General features: G+C 46.4%; 1 protein-coding gene and 1 non-coding gene across 4 annotated transcripts in view; both read left to right on the top strand.

The window, feature by feature from the left end:
* ST3GAL5 (ST3 beta-galactoside alpha-2,3-sialyltransferase 5) overlaps positions 1-18,341 on the top strand; it is a 58,473-nt gene that overhangs the window by 14,108 nt on the left and 26,024 nt on the right. For all 3 annotated transcript variants that reach the window (XM_086326550.1, XM_086326548.1, XM_086326549.1), the window contains one exon: positions 16,761-16,884. In XM_086326550.1, coding sequence (XP_086182676.1) covers positions 16,761-16,884 — 124 coding nt within the window. The remainder of the gene's footprint in view (positions 1-16,760; positions 16,885-18,341) is intronic.
* Positions 16,563-16,635, top strand: TRNAE-UUC (transfer RNA glutamic acid (anticodon UUC)). Its single transcript has one exon. It is a non-coding gene; the product is annotated as a tRNA-Glu (tRNA).

Genomic DNA, 18,341 nt, shown 5'->3' with positions numbered 1-18,341 from the left:
TTTTGCAGTCTGTTTGTGTGTTTGAGGTTATGTCAAAAAATAAAGTTTAAAAGCTTGAAAACCTCCGGGTCGTGGTGTTGCAGCCACTGTAGCATCAGAGGCCAGGGCTCTTGGTGGCTGTCCTTTCCAGGGTCACTGCTGAAACCATTTCCAGCAACACTGAGCTCTCTTCAGAACTGGTTTTGTAGAAGATGGGTTGGAGACCACTCAGTGTGGCTTCACCTGACAGGAAGTTCTTTCCCTCACTTCCTGTTGCTGTCATCACCACTGCTGTCCCAGAAGGCATCATGCCTGCTGTTCTCCCCTGCGTATCTGGTCAGCCAGCTCCAATCCACACATTTGCCTGGTTGAGACTAGACCTACAGCTGTTCCTGCCAAGGAGACTTCCTAGGCAGAGTGTAACTTCACTTTATCACCCAACCTGCTTTGAACATACTAGCAAACATCTTCAGAGAGCTGACTTGGCCACCATGTAACAGGCAACAGCCAAACAGTTAGGTATTTTCTCTCTTTTTTCTTGAAAAACAGAACCAGTTGCTTTTTTTTTTTTTTTTAAGTTGTTTTTCCCCCTCAGCTTTATTGGGATAGAATTGACATGTAACATGTATAAATCGAAGGTGTACATATTGACTTGATACAGTTATTTGCTGCAAAATAATTACCACCATAGCCTTAGCTTAAACCTCCATTACATCATATAATTATCATCTTTTGTGTGGGGGGGGGGCGGGGGTTAAAACACTTAAAATTTATTCTCTTAGCAACTTTCAAGTGTGCAATACACTGTTATTAACTATAACCATCATGCTGTGCAATAGATCCCCAGAACTTACAACTGGGGACTGACACCTCCACATTGCTGCCACTCCCCAGCCCCGGTAGCATCCGCTCTACTCTCTGTTTCTGTGAATCCTGCTTTTTTAGAGTTCACCTGTATGTGGGATTCCAGTTGCTCTTTTATTTCCGTGTTGGTGGGTGGGACAGTCATTGGGTTATGTGTATCCCTCTTCCTCACCATACACACACAGAGATTCTTGATGGAAAAAGAATTCCCATCAGTGTTCTCCATGTGCTCTGGACACTGCACAGCCAACCTCATGGAAGGATCTGATCTTCATGTCTGCCTCTTGTTAGGATCTTGCTGAGTTTGGGTTAGTTTTTCTGTGTAGATCTGGCTGCAGGCTGCTGATCAGCGCATTCAGGTATTCAGTGGCTCATTGGTTCAACAAATATTTAAGGGCCTTTTACATGCTAGGTACTGTTTCAGGATTTGAGGTGACTGCAGTGAACAACATTGACAGTCCCTTGGAATTTTGTGCTTCAGTGGGGAAAGCAGAAAGTAGGCGAACACAGATGAATCCTGATAAGTGTATGAAGTATTCATCAATTCAGTGAGTAAGTGCCTTTTACATGCTGCTGCTAAGTCATTTCAGTCATGTCTGACTCTGTGCGACCCCACAGACAGCAACCTACCAGGCTCCCCCATCCCTGGGATTCTCCAGGCAAGAACACTGGAGTGGGTTGCCATTTCCTTCTCCAGTGCATGAAAGTGAAAAGTGATGCTAGGCACTGTTTTAGAATCTGAGGTTACAGCAATGAACAACATTGACAGTCCCTTCTCTAGGAATCTTATGTTTTAGTGGGGAAAGCAGAAAGTAGGCAAATATGGATGAGTTGTGATGAGTTTATGAAGCAGAAAAGTGAATCAATGGGCTTAGGGTGGGAATGCAATGCTACAGAGGGTGATCAAGGAGGCAACTTTTGAATAAAAACCAGGATAAAGATGGTGCAGGAGGGCCATGGATTTGTCCCTGCAAGAGTTGCTGTCTTCTTAACATCTTTGTCACTTCAGTGAAACCTTGAAGGAACAACATCTGAAGTTTCCAGGCATGTTCTCATTTTGGAAAATGTTTATGTAGTCCAAGGGCTCAGACTTAACTTCCTTTAATGCTTTTAAACCTATAGAAAGCAGGCAATTAAATGATAGTCGTCATGTATTCTCATCATTGAAGTATACCAGTTAATTAGAAGTAGATTACAAAGCATACCTCAATCGTCTTGCGAGTGTTTACATCTTGGTAGGTGGTCAAAATTAGAGTGTATAGACTACATATTCGGGCTTCCCAGGTGGCGCTAGTGATAAAGAACCCACCTGCCAATGCAGCAGACATAAGAGACTCAGGTTTGATCTTTGGGTCTGGAAGATCCCCTGGAGGATGGCATGGCAACCCACTCCAGTATTCTTGCCCGGAGAATCCTGTGGATTGCAAAGAGTTGCAAAGAGTTGGACATGACTGAAGCGAATGAGCACACACGCATGCAGACTACTTATTCACAGAGCAACACTTTTATTTTCTATTTAGAAGACAGGTCCTCATAATTTTTACACAGTTTGCCGGCAGATTGGAAATTCTTTAGGCTAAACTCTATTGTTATTCACAGCTGTGCAGACTTGCTGGTGAGCAGTTTCCCAAACAGCCGCACCCATCCTCATACCCTGGAGGGATCTTGCTTAAAAAGCACATTTGGTATTCTCACCTGGTCCTGCCAGGCAGGAAGGTCTGGGGATGAGGTCTGGGAATCTGTGTGTGTTATAGCAGTGAGTGGTTCTCCTGCACTGGTCGGTTGGAGGATCACAGGCTGAGATGGGTGGAGGCACTGAACATTTAAATTGAACGAAGACTAGAAGATATGGGATGATGATTGAGCATGATTGCAGCATCCATGCTCTCACCAGCAGGTTTGTTGTGGTTTTGACCTCATGAGTTAAGTTTCACATTCCTAAAATAGAACTGAGCCACTGCCTACCCAACAGAAATAGGAAAGTCCCATAAAACAGAGGTTTCCCATTCCCACCTTTGCTGGTGGGAGTGCAGTGAGATGATTAAGTTGCATGGATCCAGGAGTGAAAGCAGTCCTTCTCCCCACCAACCCACGCACACCTGTGAACCCCACTTCTGCAGGCTGGTATCTGAATACAAGCCTGTCTGTGCCTGCCAGTTGGTTCCTGTCCCATGAAACAGCTGAGAACAGCACCCCATACCTTGATGAGTTAAGATTTCTTGAGATTATGCAACCCAAACCAAATCTAGAAAACGATTAGATACTGATCTTCAGATTTTGCATTGCTTCATTACCTGAAATACTTCAAAAATACAGCAGTTTTGGGACTTCCCTGGTGGCACAGTGGATAGGAATCTGCCTGCCAGTGCAGGGGACACGGTTTCAATCCCTGGTCCAGGAAGATCCCACATGCATGTGGAGCATCTAAGCCCATGCTCCACCACTACTGGGCCCATGCTCTAGAGTCTGCGGGCTGCAACTTCTGAGTCCTCATGTTGAAACTACTGGAGCCCATGTGCCTAGAGCCTGTGCTCCACAACGAGAGAAGCCACCGCAATGAAAAGCTCGAGCAGGGCAATGGAGAGTAGCCCCCACTCAACACAACTAGCTAAAGCCTGAGTGCAGCACTGAAGACCCAGAGCAGCGGAAAAACAAATAAGTACAAACAACAACAATAACAAATACAGCAGTGTTGAGGTTTTAATATATAGAGAGACTTTATCCCAATGGTAGTCAGCAGACAATGGAAACACTTTTGATTGTCACAGCTGGGGGAGAGGGGAGGACCAGAGATGCTAGCAGCTTCTAGTGGGTAGAGGCCAGGGATGCTATGAAACAGCCCACAGTGCACAAGACAACCTCCTGCCACCTAAAGCAAGAATTGGTGGTTTAGTTGTTAAGTCGTGTCCGATTCTTTCGACCCCATGGACTGTCCCACCAGGCTTCTCTGTCCTCTGTCCATAATTTCCCAGGCAAGAATACTGGAGTGGGTTACCATTTCCTTTTCCAGGGGATCTTCCCAATCCAAGGATCGAATCCGTGTCTCCTACATTGCCGGCAGATTCTTTACTGACTGAGCCACCAGGGAAGCCGACAGCAAAGAATTACCCGGCCTCAAATGTCAGCAGTGCTGAGCCAGAGAAACTCTGCAAAAGATCAACTCAGTGTCTTATCTGTGTTATATCTTAGGGTTCAAAATGGGCATTCCTGTTTAAAAAAAAAAAAAAAATTCCACAACTGAAACTTGTTTGGAATTAGCCTCCTAGCTTGTATGAAGATGGCATTCTGCTTGGTTGGACAAGGGGCACAAGTCACCAAGACTCCATGAGCCCCAGCGAAGACACTGGCTGGTGTGCTCTTGAGCTTTTCCAACTTAACCTACCCCTCCTCCCACAGCTTCCCCTCCCAGTCGGGTCAGGATAGAAGGAAGTTTAGTTTAGAGCTTCATTCTCACCTACTGCTTCTCAGCTTCTGGATCCCAGCCCCGTGGCTTTTGTGACAGTGCCCGTGGATGGGCTTGGGTAAGACCACACCATGTCTGTGTCTGTGCTGTGTGTCAGGCACCACACCTCTCAACAGCCTCCTTCCCACTACTTTCCCCACACCATTTAGTCACAGTCTTGTCATTTCCCTGGACCTTGGGTTTCTGCAAAGTGGCGTCTCAATCCTTCATTTCTCTCTCATTTTTTTTTTTTTTGGCAAAACTGCACAGAATATGGGATCTTAGTTCTCAGGTTAGAGATGGAGGCTGTGCACCCTGCAGTGGAAAGCAGAGTCTTAACCACCGGACCACCAGGGAAGTCCCTCAATCCTTCATTTCATCTCAGTCTCCCCCCAGAGCACATTGGAGGCATTGATGAAATTAGAAGTCATCCTTTTTGTGTGTACAGTGGTGGTTGTCATTGTTCAGTCACTCAGTCACATCCGACTCTTTGTGACCCCATGGACTGCAGCATGCCAGGCTTCCTTTGTCCTTCACCATCTCCCAGAGCTTACTCAAACTCATATCCATTGAGTTGGTGATGCCATCCAACTGTCTCATCCTCTATCAGCCCCTTCTCCTGCCTTCAATGTTTCTCAGCATCGTGATATTTTCCAATGAGTCGACTCTTCACATCAGGTGCCAAAGTATTGGAGCTTCAACTTTAGCAGCAGTCCTTACAATGAATATTCAGGGTTAATTTCCTTTTAAGATTGACTGGTTTGATCTCCTTGCTATCCAAGGGGACTCTCCAGAGTCTTCTCCAACACTACAGTTCGAAAGCATCAATTCTTCAGCACTCAGCCTTCTTTATGGTCCAGCTTTCACATCCATACATGACTACTGGAAAAACTATAGGTTTGACTATATGGAACTTTGACAGCAAAACAATGTCCCTGCTTTTAAATATGCTGTCTAGATTTGTCATAACTTTTCTTCTATGGAGCAAGGGTCTTTTAATTTCATGGCTGCAGTCACCATCTGAAATGATTTTGGAGCCCAAGAAAATAAAGTCTGTCACTGTTTCCATTTTTTCCCCATCTATTTGCAGTGAAGTGATGGGACTGGATGCCATGATGTTCGTTTTTTGAATGTTGAGTTTTAAGTCAGCTTAGTGGGGACACGTGTTACTTTTTTAGGTTGCTGCTACTGCTGCTAAGTCGCTTCAGTCATGTTCGACTCTGTGCAACCCCATAGATGGCAGCCCACCAGGCTCCACAGTCCCTGGGATTCTCCAGGCAAGAATACTGGAGTGGGTTGCCATTTCCTTCTCCAATGCATGAAAATGAAAAGTGAAAATGAAGTCGCTCAGTCGTGTCTGACTCTTAGCAACCCCATGGACTGCAGCCTACCAAGCTCCTCCGTCAGGGTTAAAGCAATTCAAAATGCATTTTGTTTAGGAACTGTTGTACTCCTTTCTTAAATGCTTGAATTTCTGGAGTGTTATGGGCTTGAAATTGTCACACAGAGTCACAGATTTTTACTGAAGGTGTCCTTGTCTGATTTCCAGCAGCATTTTCCTCTTCTCTCCAATCCCTGGAAGGCTCTGCCCTTTGTTCTTCCTCTTGGGGATCTACTCTCTTTAGAGCAGCCTTAATTGTGCCTTTATCCAAACAGTTCCGTGCCCTTATCAGGGCATCGATGGCCCTACTGCTGACTCGGAAATATTCCTTGTCTCCACCCTCCTCACGGGCAGGATTCTCATTCCATGCAGGAAGCAGCCTGAGCAGCATGTGAAACCTTCCTGGCAGCTGGGGGTGGTCACATGAGGCAGTTCTGGCTAAAGGGACAGAACTGGCAGCCTGTCAGGGATTTCCAGGGAAGTTTTTCCTCCCCTGATGGAGGTGCCTTCCCTTCCTCTCTGGTTCATCCCTCATCTCCCTCCAGCCTGGAGTTTGGAGCAGATACTGGTGGGAGCCAGGAACACCAACGGCTTTGAGAGGCCATGTTCCAGCCCCGCTCTGTTTGGGAAGCCCCTGGACTTCCCATTCTGTGAGAAGAAGACACCCCCGGGGACTTCCCTGGGGGTTCAGTGGTTAGGGTTGTGGGCTTCCACTGCAGGGGCACAGGTTCGATCCCTAGTCAGGGAACTAAGATCCCATATGCCTCAAGGTGCAACTAAAAAACAAAAGAAAAAAGATATACTCTTTTAGCTGAAAGCCTTGGCTGAAACTCCAGCTCAGATCCCTCCCCAGGGCTCCAAGCATGGAGTCTATCAGCCTGATGGCCCACAGGCCCTGGGGACTCACATGTCCTTCTTGTGACATCCCTGACACTCGAGTTCTCTTCCATCCTGCCTGCTCACCACATCTGACCTACCTCAAACCCATCTCTTCTGCAGCTGGAAGCCCTTCCTGACCATCTGGCCACCAGCATGGCGGCCAGGGCACAAGGTCTGCTGCTGAGGCCAGCCCTGCCTCAGGCTCGCCACCTCCATCACATCCCTGCTGCCTCCCCAGTGATGCTCTTGCACATATCATGACCCCCTACCACCACACCGAATAAAATCTTCAAGGTTTCTTCTCGTGATCGTCCATGACCATCTGCCATCATCCATACATTGACCCTGCAGACATAATGGCCTATCTTAGGTCAGGTTCTCTAGAAAGTGAAACTGTTAGTTGCTCAGTCGTGTCTGACTCTGCAACCTCATGGACTGTATAGCCCTCCAGGCTTCTCTGTACATGGGGATTCTCCAGGCAGGAATACTGGAGTGGGTTGCCATGTCTTCCTCCAAGGGGATCTTCTCCACCCAGGGATCAAACCCTGGTATCCTGTGCTGCAGGCAGATTCTTTACTGTATGAGTCATGGTTCCCTAGAAACAGAGCCTGAAATAGGAATCATGGTCTCTGCTGTCCCCCAAGGAGCTTGAATTGCTTGCTCAGAGTGATCCCAGGCCTTTTGTACTCCGTTAGTCATTGCCTGGGGACAGAGCGCACATCCGTGGAGAAGCGGGTGGTTGTGTTCTGTGTCAATACTTGCAGCTGAGATGTGGCGCCAGCCCTGGGATGTCCAGCAAACCCACAGTATTGCCCTTAACTCCTGCCTGTGCCCGTACCCAGGCCATACTTTCTCAGCTGCACCTAGCTTACTTGCTCCCCAAGCTCCCCAGACTTCTGCTTTGCTCCTTCTGCCCACAGGGTGGGTCTCCCCTCCTCACCCAGCTGCCCCTGCTCCTGCTATAGCTGGGTTTGTTGTCCTTGGCACCAGGGGATGTTTAATCTCTTCACACTTCAGAGCAGCCGTCTCCTCCTGGGGCAGGCTTTCTATCTTGCCTCCTGTCCTCTTTTATCAAGTATCTAAAACACAAACCCCAAGCACAATTCAAGTAATTATCTTTTCTGCTTTCCTGTGGATGGGTGTGACTTGTACCAGTTGAGGTTCACAGGAAAGACGTGAATTGACTTCATCTTGTTGATGAAGTGGCTCAGGGTGTCACTCTCAGACCTGCTGAGAAAGGCTGGCTGGAAGGGTGGGTATTCTGTGGAGCCTGGGGGCACCGGCCGGGGGGGAGCGGGGGAGGAGGGGTGTGTGGGCATTTCCAGCTGCCTCTGGGATGTCTTGCTCTAGTTATTTATCATCTCAAGTTCCTCATATCATCATGAGTTCAGTTCAGTTCAGTCGCTCGGTTGTGTCCGACTCTTTGCAATCCCATGGACTGCAGCACGCCAGGCCTCCCTGTCCATCACAAACTCCAGGAGTTCACTCAAACTCATGACCATTGAGTCAGTGATGCTATCTAACTGTCTTATCCTCTGTTGTCTCTTCTTCCCACCTTCAATCTTTCCCAGCATCAGCATCTTTTGAAATGAGTCAGTTCTTCAAATCAGGTGGCCAAAGTATTGGAGTTTCAGCTTCAGCATCAGTCCTTCCAATGAATATTCAGGACTGATTTCCTTTAGAATGGACTGGTTGGATCTCCTTGCAGTCCAAGGGACTCTCAAGAGTCTTCTTTAACACCACAGTTCAAAAACATCAATTCTATGGCACTCAGCTTTCTTTATAGTCTAACTCTCACATCCATGCATGACTACTGGAAAAGCCATAGCTTTAACTAGACGGACCTTTTTAGCAAAGTGATGTCTCTGCTTTTTATATGCTGTCTAGGTTGGTCATAACTTTTCTTCCAAGGAGCAAGTGTTTTTTAATTTCATGGCTGCAGTCACCATCTGTAGTGATTTTGGAGCCCCCCAAAATAAAATCTGTCACTGTTTCCACTGTTTCCCCATCTATTTGCCATGAAGTGATGGGACCAGATGCCGTGATCTTAGTTTTCTGAATGTTGAGTTTTAAGCCAACTTTTTCACTCTCCTCTTTCACTTTCATCAAGAGGCTCTTTAGTTGTTCTTTGCTTTCTGCCATAAGGGTGGTGTCATCTGCATATCTGAGGTTATTGATATTTCTCCTGGAAATCTTGATTCCAGCTTGTGCTTCATCCAGTCCAGCGTTTCTCATGATGTATTCTGGATATAAGTTAAATAAGCAGGCTGACAGTATACAGCCTTGACGTACTCCTTTCCCGATTTGGAACCAGTCTGTTGTTGTATGTCTAGTTCTAATTGTTGCTTCTTGACCTGCATACCGATTTCTCAGGAGTCAGGTCAGGTGGTCTGGTATTCCCATCTCTTTCAGAATTTTCCACAGTTTATTGTGATCCACACATTCAAAGGCTTTGACATAGTCAATAAAGCAGAAACAGATGTTTTTCTGGAACTCTCTTGCTTTATCAGTGATCCAAAGGATGTTGGCAATTTGATCTCTGGTTCCTCTGCCTTTTCTAAATCCAGCTTGAACATCTGAAAGTTCACGGTTCACGTACTGTTGAAGCCTGGCTTGAAGAAGTTTGAGCATTACTTTACTAGCGTGTGAGATGAGTGCACTTGTGCAATAGTTTGAGTATTCTTTGGCATTGACTTTCTTTGGGATTGAAATGAAAACTGACCTTTTCCAGTCCTGTGGCCATCATCACTAAACTATTAAAGTTGACTTCCATTCCTGTTTCTTTCCGTAACTGGGACCCAAATTGGTCTTGGCCTGCGTCTTTTCGGTGCGGGTCTTCGTGATTTCTTGATCCATGTCTGTCCTCATCCTGTCTTCTTTCTCACCCAGATGTGCCTCAGGCTACCCTTCCTCTCAAGCACCCAGCATCCTGCCCTGCTGTCCACTGGCAGCCTGGTGAGGCTGCCTTCTGTCCTGCTGTACAGTCCTTCTCAGACACCTCCCACCTAGAAGGGCATGCTCTTTTGGCTGCCATGTTAATATCTAAGCTGTACCTGCTCATCTTCCCAGACCAACCATGTCCTTTTTATTTACTGCTTCATCAGCTTCGAGCTTTTGTTTTTAATAATCTTGCGTGTGTGTGCGTGTTAAGTCGCTCCAGTCATGTCCTACCCCTTGCGACCCCATGGGCTATAGCTTGCCAGGCTCCTCTGTTCATGGGATTCTCCAGGCCAGAATACTAAGTGGGTTGCCATGCCCTTCTCCAGGAGATCTTCCCAACCCATGGGTCAAACTGGTGTCTTCTGGATGTCCTACTTGCAGGCAGATTCTTTACCACTGAGCCACCCGGAAAGCCTGCCTTTATTGTTAAAAAATAAACAAAAACCCCAAAAACCCTTCACATACAGGTCTACCCACCTATTCCGATACCTACCCTCCCTAAGCAACCCCCACGTGGAAGGGCATGGATAAAGACGGTTGGAATTCTCAGCCCCCTACTTCTCCATGTGTGACTTTCAGCAGATTAAATTTATCAGGTTAAATGCAGATAGCAGTTCAATGAAGTATTTGTTTTAGTGATTTAGGATTTAGTGATATCTTGTGTAGGATTATTCCCCCCAATAAAATTAGTGCCCTATTCTTTTAGGGCACTAAATTGCCCTATACAGCAATTGCCTGTATAGTTTATCAACAATTTTTCACATACTGCTTTGCAGCATATGTTGTACTCTTATCTTGGTTGATTAATTCTTAATTTGAAACCGTTAGTGCCAGATCTACAAGTGGACTGAAAGCCTGGACCTTGCCCTAATGTTTCTTCATCGGGGCCTTAATAAGAGTGATTTGCTCATCAAATATATAAACATTTGAGAAGCAGCTATTATATTTTTATATGTGACTGGAAATATGTAATTTTGAAAGCCAGGTCTTTTCTGCATAGAAGGGATTAGTGGAGGCTCTTACCCTGGCAGTCTGAATGAAAGAAGGGAGATATTCATCAGTCCTGGGATCTTAGCACTTGGAAGGAGTGGGAGAAGCTGCCCGTGAAGGAGATGGACAAGTTGGGAACCAGGAAAGTGCCACAGGGCAGATGGTGGTGGCCTGCCAACCCACGTCCTTGGAGGAATGCCTAAAACTACCATCACCTCTGAAACCTCGTAAGAAATGGAGTATTTATTCAGTAAATAGGTATTAGTTGCCTATTATGTGCCTCTTACCATCCTAGGCACTGTGAACTCAGTGGTGAGCAAAGACACACACTCTCTTGGAATCTATATTCTAGTGGGAAAGACAAGAGAGAAATGTCTATTCAAAAGAAAAAATTATGAGAAACTTGTCTCATGATAAGTGTTCTAATGGAACCTTCAATTGCTTGCCATCTTCCGCCAAAGAGAACATTTTTAGAAATTCATTTATATGTCTTTGTTGCCACGTGCAGGCTTTTCTCTAGTTGCAGAGAGCAGAGGCTCCTCTCTACTTGCAGTTCATGAGCTTCTCATTGCAGTGGCTTTTCTGGTTGCACACACTCTAGGGTGCACAGGCTTCAGTAGTTGTGGCACGTGGGCTCAGTAGTTGTGGTGCACACAACTTAGTTGCCTCACAACATGTGGAATTATTAACCCACTGGATCACGGGGAAGTCCCAAACAGAACATTAAAGACAAAGGAATTGAGTGGACACAGTGCAGATGGTATAGAGATGAGCATGACTATAAACTCCTGGGTTCTCCAAAGGAGCACCTTAGCCCCACTTAGCTGTATGTCAGCTGTAAGTGTGTGAAGACAACTCGGGTAGGTTGGCCCTCCTTTTGTTGTGTGGAGGAACATGGAATCCAAATGGTCCCTTCTAAGTTGAAAGATATTCCAGCCCAAGTGGAACTTCATATGGGTAATCAAATTCTCCTGGTTTGAATGCATATACCCCAGAACATGATTACACGTATATATACATATGATTTTACAAACCAGCTTTTTTTCTTACAGTATCTTTCTGTGTCAATAAATGTAGGCACTGAATACTTTAAGCGAGAGCTTCTCAAACTAAATGTTTATTTGAATCCCATGATGCAGCAGGAGTGTGGGGTGGTGAGCAGTTCCGAGATTTCACATGTCTAACCTCTTCTCAGCAGAGGCTGTGGTCACAGATTCTGCTTCATATATCAAGGCTTTAACAGGAGTGTGGGGTGGTGAGGAGTTCCGAGATTTCACGTGTCTAACTTCTTCTCAGCAGAGGCTGTGGTCACAGATTCTGCTTCATATATCAAGGCTTTAACAGCCACGGGGAATGTTCCATATGATTTATACCACAAGTTACCAACAAATTACCTGTTGCTAGGCCATGAAATTAAAAGACGCTTACTCCTTGGAAGGAAAGTTATGACCAACCTAGATAGCATATTCAAAAGCAGAGACATTACTTTGCCAACAAAGGTCCATCTAGTCAAGGCTATGGTTTTTCCTGTGGTCATGTATGGATGCGAGAGCTGGACTGTGAAGAAAGCTGAGTGCCAAAGAAGTGATGCTTCTGAACTGTGGTGTTGGAGAAGACTCTTGAGAATCCCTTGGACTGCAAGGAGATCCAACCAGTCCATTCTGAAGGAGATTAGCCCTGGGATTTCTTTGGAAGGAATGATGCTAAAGCTGAAACTCCAGTACTTTGGCCACCTCATGCGAAGAGTTGACTCATTGGAAAAGACCCTGATGCTGGGAGGGATTGGGGGCAGGAGGAGAAGGGGACGACAGAGGATGAGATGGCTGGATGGCATCACGGACTCAATGGACGTGAGTCTGAGTGAACTCCGGGAGTTGGTGATGGACAGGGAGGCCTGGTGTGCTGCGATTCATGGGGTTGCAAAGAGTTGGACACGACTGAGCGACTGAACTGAATTGAACTGAACTGAGGCATGTTAGAAGGGCTTCCCAGGTGGTGCTTTACTAAAAGGTAAAGAACCTGTTTGCCAATGCAGGAGACCTAAAAGACACAGATTCGATCCCTGGGTTGGAAGATCCCCTGAAGAAGGAAATGGCAACTCACTTCAATATTCTTGCCTGAAGAATCCCATGGACAGAGGAGACTGGTGGGCTATAGTCCATGGGGTCACAAAGAGTTGGACACTACTGAAGTGACTTGGATGGATGCATGCAGGCATGTTAGATAGTTCAGTAGAAATTACAATTTACTCTTTGCTCTTATAATTCCTGTTCACATTCAGTTTTAGTTTGAATCTTAGATATCACTGGGAAAGTACATTTTGGTGGTGGGGAATTTATCATGTTTGATGACAGACTATAGGCATATAACACATTCATTCCATGTGGGATGTTTCTTTCTTTCTTTTTTGGCTGTGCTGGATCTTTGTTGTGGCATGCAGGCTTTTCAAATTTCAGCATTCAGGTTTTCTAGTTGTGGCACATGGGCCTAGTTGCTCCACGTCATGTGGGGTATCACTTCCCAAACCAAGGATCAAACCCGCATCCCCTCTGTTGGAAGCCAGATTCTTGACCACTGGACCTCCAGGGATATCCCTGGAATGTTTCTTAAGGTCCTGTTCTGTGCCAGGTCCTACCCCTGCAGCTCAGTCATCCAGGCAAAAGGGTAGAGGAAACCTAAAATGTACACAGGAAATTTCAGTTCATAATGGTAAACAGAGATAGGGGAGTGCCCAGGGGTGATTATGGTATTTAAAATGAGCTTCACAGAGAAGGAGAGGGTTTAAGGATGAAGAAGCTTCCCTGGTGGCTCAGACAATAAAGAATCTGCCTGCAATGTGGAAGATCCAGGTTCGATCCCTGATTCGGGAAGATCCACTGAAGAAGGGAATGGCAACCCACTCCAGTATTCTTGCCTGGAGAATCCCATGGACAGAAGTGCCTGGTGGGCAGCAGTCCACAGGGTTGCAGAGTCGGACATGACTGAGTGAGTAGCGCTTCCACTTTTGCAAGGAGAAAATGGTGCAGAGAATGGGGACCGGGACCCTGGAGTCCTGTGCCTTGCATGGGGGAGTTGATGATTGCAGAGGTGGGAATGGAGGTGTGATTCCAAGGCACCCAATGTGGTCTGCAGACTGAGTGAAGGAGCAGCTGGGCCGTCACGGTGGGGAGGAGAGACCTATGAAGGAAGCTGGGCATTTGGCTCAGAGGATAAAGCGTCTGCCTGCAATGCAGGAGACCTGGGTTTGAACCCTGGGTTGGGAAGATCCCCTGGAGAAGGAAATGGCAACTCACTCCAGTATTCTTACCTGGAGAATCCCATGGACAGAGGAGCCTACAGTCCATGGGGTCGCAAAGAGTAGGACACGACTGAGCGACTTCACTTTCACTTTCAGGAGAGAGAGCCTGACCAGAAACTGACAGGGCAAGCACAGAAGGGGCTTCCAGAAGATGCTGCCTGTCCAGAGACCCCAGGAAGGAACATGGACAGGATTTAAGAAAGGCCTCTGATGGGGTTGGATTGGAAAGCTGTGGCCAGAAACCAGAGTGCCTAAAGGATGCAGGTTACCTAAACCCTCAACCATTGGGATGGAAGCCTGGAAGGCAAGGGCAGGGGCCAGCGACCAGGGGGCCACTGTCACCCTGTGCCGAAGCTTGTACTTGTCACAGAACTAGAGGTGCCATCCCCTCTGTTGGGTAGAAACCTAGGATGCTGGCAGCCCCAGCTGCTGCTGGAGTTACCTTTGGGCAACTCCATCTCTTCTGCTCCTATGTCATGGAGTCAGGGAAAAGAAAGGGCTGCCGCCCCCTGTCCTTGCCTTCCAGGCTTGCACCTAGATGGTCCACAGTCGCAACTCAGCAGGAAGCCGGGTGGCACAGTGGAGAGTCCAGGAATGCAGTTTGCAGGTTTCAGTCTCAGTTGCAGAGAGGATGAGAAAGAGGAGTGGGAGAGTAGAGGCCAGAGCCCACAGCCCTGTCCAGGGTGCCAGCCAAAGGCAAGAGCAGAATCCAGATTCTAATAGCGCTGTCTGCTTTGTTCTCGAGGGGTCCACTCAGGCGTGAAGTGTCATTCTGGTCATAAAAACACAGGCATCATAGAAACTTCCACTTTATAAATGTCTTGATCATAAGCAGCCCCTTGGGACCCTCTGCTTGGCTGACTGTGTGTCCAAGTAATCACAGAGTTATGGTGGTTGAAAACCTTTCACGGTCTCAGTTGATCTCATTTCTCCTTTAAAAAGAATTCAATAGATTCTTCAGCAGAAGTTTGCTCATGAAGCCCTTGGCATGTTTTTTTTTTTTAAATATTCAAATGGAGTGAAGCAGGTCTATGAAAATTCTTACATTCTAGTGCTGCACGGTTAGAACTGGGGAGAGTGTTAATGGTAGCAAAACATCAAGTACTTGAATGTCAGTTTCAGAAGTTTTTTTCAAAGAAAATGTCACAACACTAATGGGGGAAATGAATAATGAGATGTTGCTTCTTCCTGCTACAAGACTAAGTATAGTAAAGATATGATTTCCTAAATTAATATATAAACATACCATAATGCTATAGGTGCCTGTACTAGTTGAGATTTAAGTAACAGTTGCTTAAATGAGACAGAAGTTTATTTCTGTCATGCAAGAGTCCAGAGACAGGTGGTCCAAGGTGGATTGGTGGCTCTGTCCGTAGGGGTGGTCCAAAGACCCAGGTCTCTTCTCTCTCATTGCTCCTCCATCTCTTGGGTGATGTGCTGTGTGGTCCAGAGCGGCTCATCAGGTGTCAGTATTTCAGCCATCAGGAAGAGGGATAAAAGAGAGAGGGGAGTACACCAAGAGATGCACCCTCAAGTTGTACAAGTCACTTCTGCTTGTTTCCCACTGACTAGAACTTAGCCATGAGACTGTACTGAGCCCCTAGGGAGGCTGGGAAATGTAGTCTTTATTCTGGGAGGCCATGTGCCCAGCTAAAAATCCAGAGTTCTGTTCAACTGAGAGGAGGGGGGAAACTGATATGGGGGGAGATGTTTTGATGTCTACTACAATACCCATTAGAATATTACTTAAAAATTGAGAATCTGAGAATAAAATTAATTCAAAAAATTATGTGCCTGAGAACATATATATTTTTTAAAGAAAAACTTCTTTTAAAATTAGCATGTTTTCTTTTTTCCTTAGTGTAACCCTCTTCCTCTGTGTACATTCCTTTTCTTTTTTATGTACACTTTCTTTTTAAATTTTTATGGTAGAAAATTTCAAATATCATTGAGAATTGTACAGTGAACCCTGTGTACCCATTGCCTAGATTCAATAGCAATTTAAGGTTCATCTTGTTTCAGCTATTCCCACACACACTTATCCCCTTCCTGTTTTTTGAAGCAGTTTTCAGGTCTCCTGTTTGTCTGTAAATAGTTCCATATGTATCTCTAAAAGGTAAAGGCTCAAAAAAAAAAAAAAATTAGACCTAATTTGGGGATAGTTGTAGAGTCACATGCAGTTGTAAGATATAACTCAGATTACTCCTTTCCCCTGTAGTGGTGTGTGTCTGTGTGTGCTCGGTCGTGTCCAACTCTTTCTGACCCTATGGACGGTAGCCCTCCAGGCTCCTCTGTCCATGGGATTTCCCAAGCAAGAATGGATTAGAGCGTGTTGCCACTTGCTACTCCTGGAGGTCTTCCCAATCCAGGAATCAGACCCACGTCTCCTGCATCCCCTGCATTGGCGGGCATATTCTTTACCAGAGAGCCACCTGGGAAGCCCTTCCCCCTAACGGCAGCAAAACTGTAGGCTATTGAAGCTGGGATATTGGCAGGCATATAGTCAAGAAACAGAATATTTCTATCCCCACAGGGACCCCTCATGTTGCCTTCCCACAGCCACTTCCACCTTTCCTTCCCGTACTCCTGACCACTACTGATCCGTTTACATTTCTGTAATTTTGTCATTTCAAGAACATTATGTAAATCAAATCCTATAGTGCGTAACCTTTTAGTGTTGGCTCAGCTCGAGATTCGTCCAGTTACTGTGTCTATCAATCCGTCACTCCTCTTTCTGGCTGAGTAGTGTTACATGGTACGGCTGTACAACATCAAGGCTCCTTAGGGAATTCCTGGTGGTCCAGTGGTTAGGACTCTGTGCTTTCACTGCTGAGGCCCCAGGTTCAATCCCTGGTCAGGGAACTAAAATTCTGCAAGCCACACAATGTGCCTCCCAACCCCACCCCTGCGAAAAAAGTTTCTTTAAAAGCATCATCTACCAAACTTACTTGCCTCTTCCCCTCCTCCTACCTCTCCTCTCTTCACAGCAATGCCAAGTGACCACAGCCGCATGAAACTGAGAAGGGATTGCTCACGGCCCTCCCTGCAATGGTACACCAGAGCTCAGAACAAGATGCGAAGACCCAACTTGTTGCTAAAAGACATCCTCAAGTAAGACTGGGGCCTCGGGCCACAAGATGCCTCTGATTTGGGCAGAACTGGGAGAAAAATTCAGTGAGAGCCCCTTGGCCACACTTGGTCACGGTCATTTAAAGGCATGTCTGAGTCAGGGTTCAGAGCACATGTGCCCCAGGTGCCTGCATCAGGTCGTCCTTGGTGGCAGTGCAGTGCTGGCCTAGGGGTCTCCAGGCCCTGCAACTTCCAGGTCACAGCCCTTCCCACTGCTGTCCAACAAAAGAGGGCTTCCCCTTCGCCATTTCCAGTGAGTCTAAAAATGCGGTTAATTAAAATTCCCTACAGGCATTTGAATAACATTTAACATTAAACACTAAAAAGCATGAGAAGTATTCCAGCCAGGTTACCCTTCCATCCTAATAAGAGATGTGAGTGTGAGCATGCGCATTCAGTCATGTGACTGACTCTTTGCAAACCCATGGACTGTAGCCCTTCAGGCTCCTCTGTCCTTGGGATTTTCTTGGCAAGAGTACTGGAGTGGGTTGCCATTCCCTCTTCCAGGGGATCTTCCCAACCCAGGAATTGAACCCAGGGCTCCTGCCTGCAGGAAGATTCTTTACCACTGAGGCACCTGGGAAGTCATTAATAAGAGAAAGAATTGTTAAAGGGGGGATCTTGTTGGTTTTATTTGATACCAGCGAAACCAGGTGGTAAATTACCCTTTTTTTTTCATGTCTCTGGGTAGAAATCCAACCCTGAAATCTAGTCTCTCACCTCATTTTACTAATTTGGGAAGGAGATGGGTAGAAAAGAAAGTGTATATCAATAAACATCTCCTTTTATCATCAGTTCAGTTCAGTCGCTCAGTCGTGTCCGACTCTTTGCGACCCCATGAATCGCAGCACGCCAGGCCTCCCTGTCCATCACCAACTCCCGGAGTTCACTCAGACTCACGTCCATCGAGTCCGTGATGCCATCCAGCCATCTCATCCTCTGTCGTCCCCTTCTCCTCTTGCCCCCAATCCCTCCCAGCATCAGAGTCTTTTCCAATGAGTCAAATCTTCGCATGAGGTGGCCAAAGTACTGGAGTTTCAGCTTTAGCATCAGTCCTTCCAAAGAAATCCCAGGGCTAATCTCCTTCAGAATGGACTGGTTGGATCTCCTTGTAGTCCAAGGGACTCTCAAAAGTCTTCTCCAACACCACAGTTCAAAAGCATCAATTCTTTGGCACTCAGCTTTCTTCACATTCCAACTCTCACATCCATACATGACCACAGGAAAAACCATAGCCTTGACTAGACGGACCTTTGTTGGCAAAGTAATGTCTCTGCTTTTGAATATGCTATCTAGGTTGGTCATAACTTTCCTTCCAAGGAGTAAGCATCTTTTAATTTCATGGCTGCAGTCACCATGATTATCAAGGCTTCCACATGCCTGGCCCTGTGCTGGGTACTGGCCAAGTGGGAGATAGACCTAGGACCAGAACCCCATAC

Source organism: Bos grunniens, chromosome 11 (genome assembly GCF_055505025.1).
Source record: "Bos grunniens cultivar Pamir isolate PY7600 chromosome 11, Bosgru_T2T1.0, whole genome shotgun sequence".
Taxonomy (NCBI): Eukaryota; Metazoa; Chordata; class Mammalia; order Artiodactyla; family Bovidae; genus Bos; species Bos grunniens.
The sequence above is the reverse complement of the archived record's forward strand: the minus strand, read 5'-3'. Positions and strand labels throughout refer to the sequence as shown.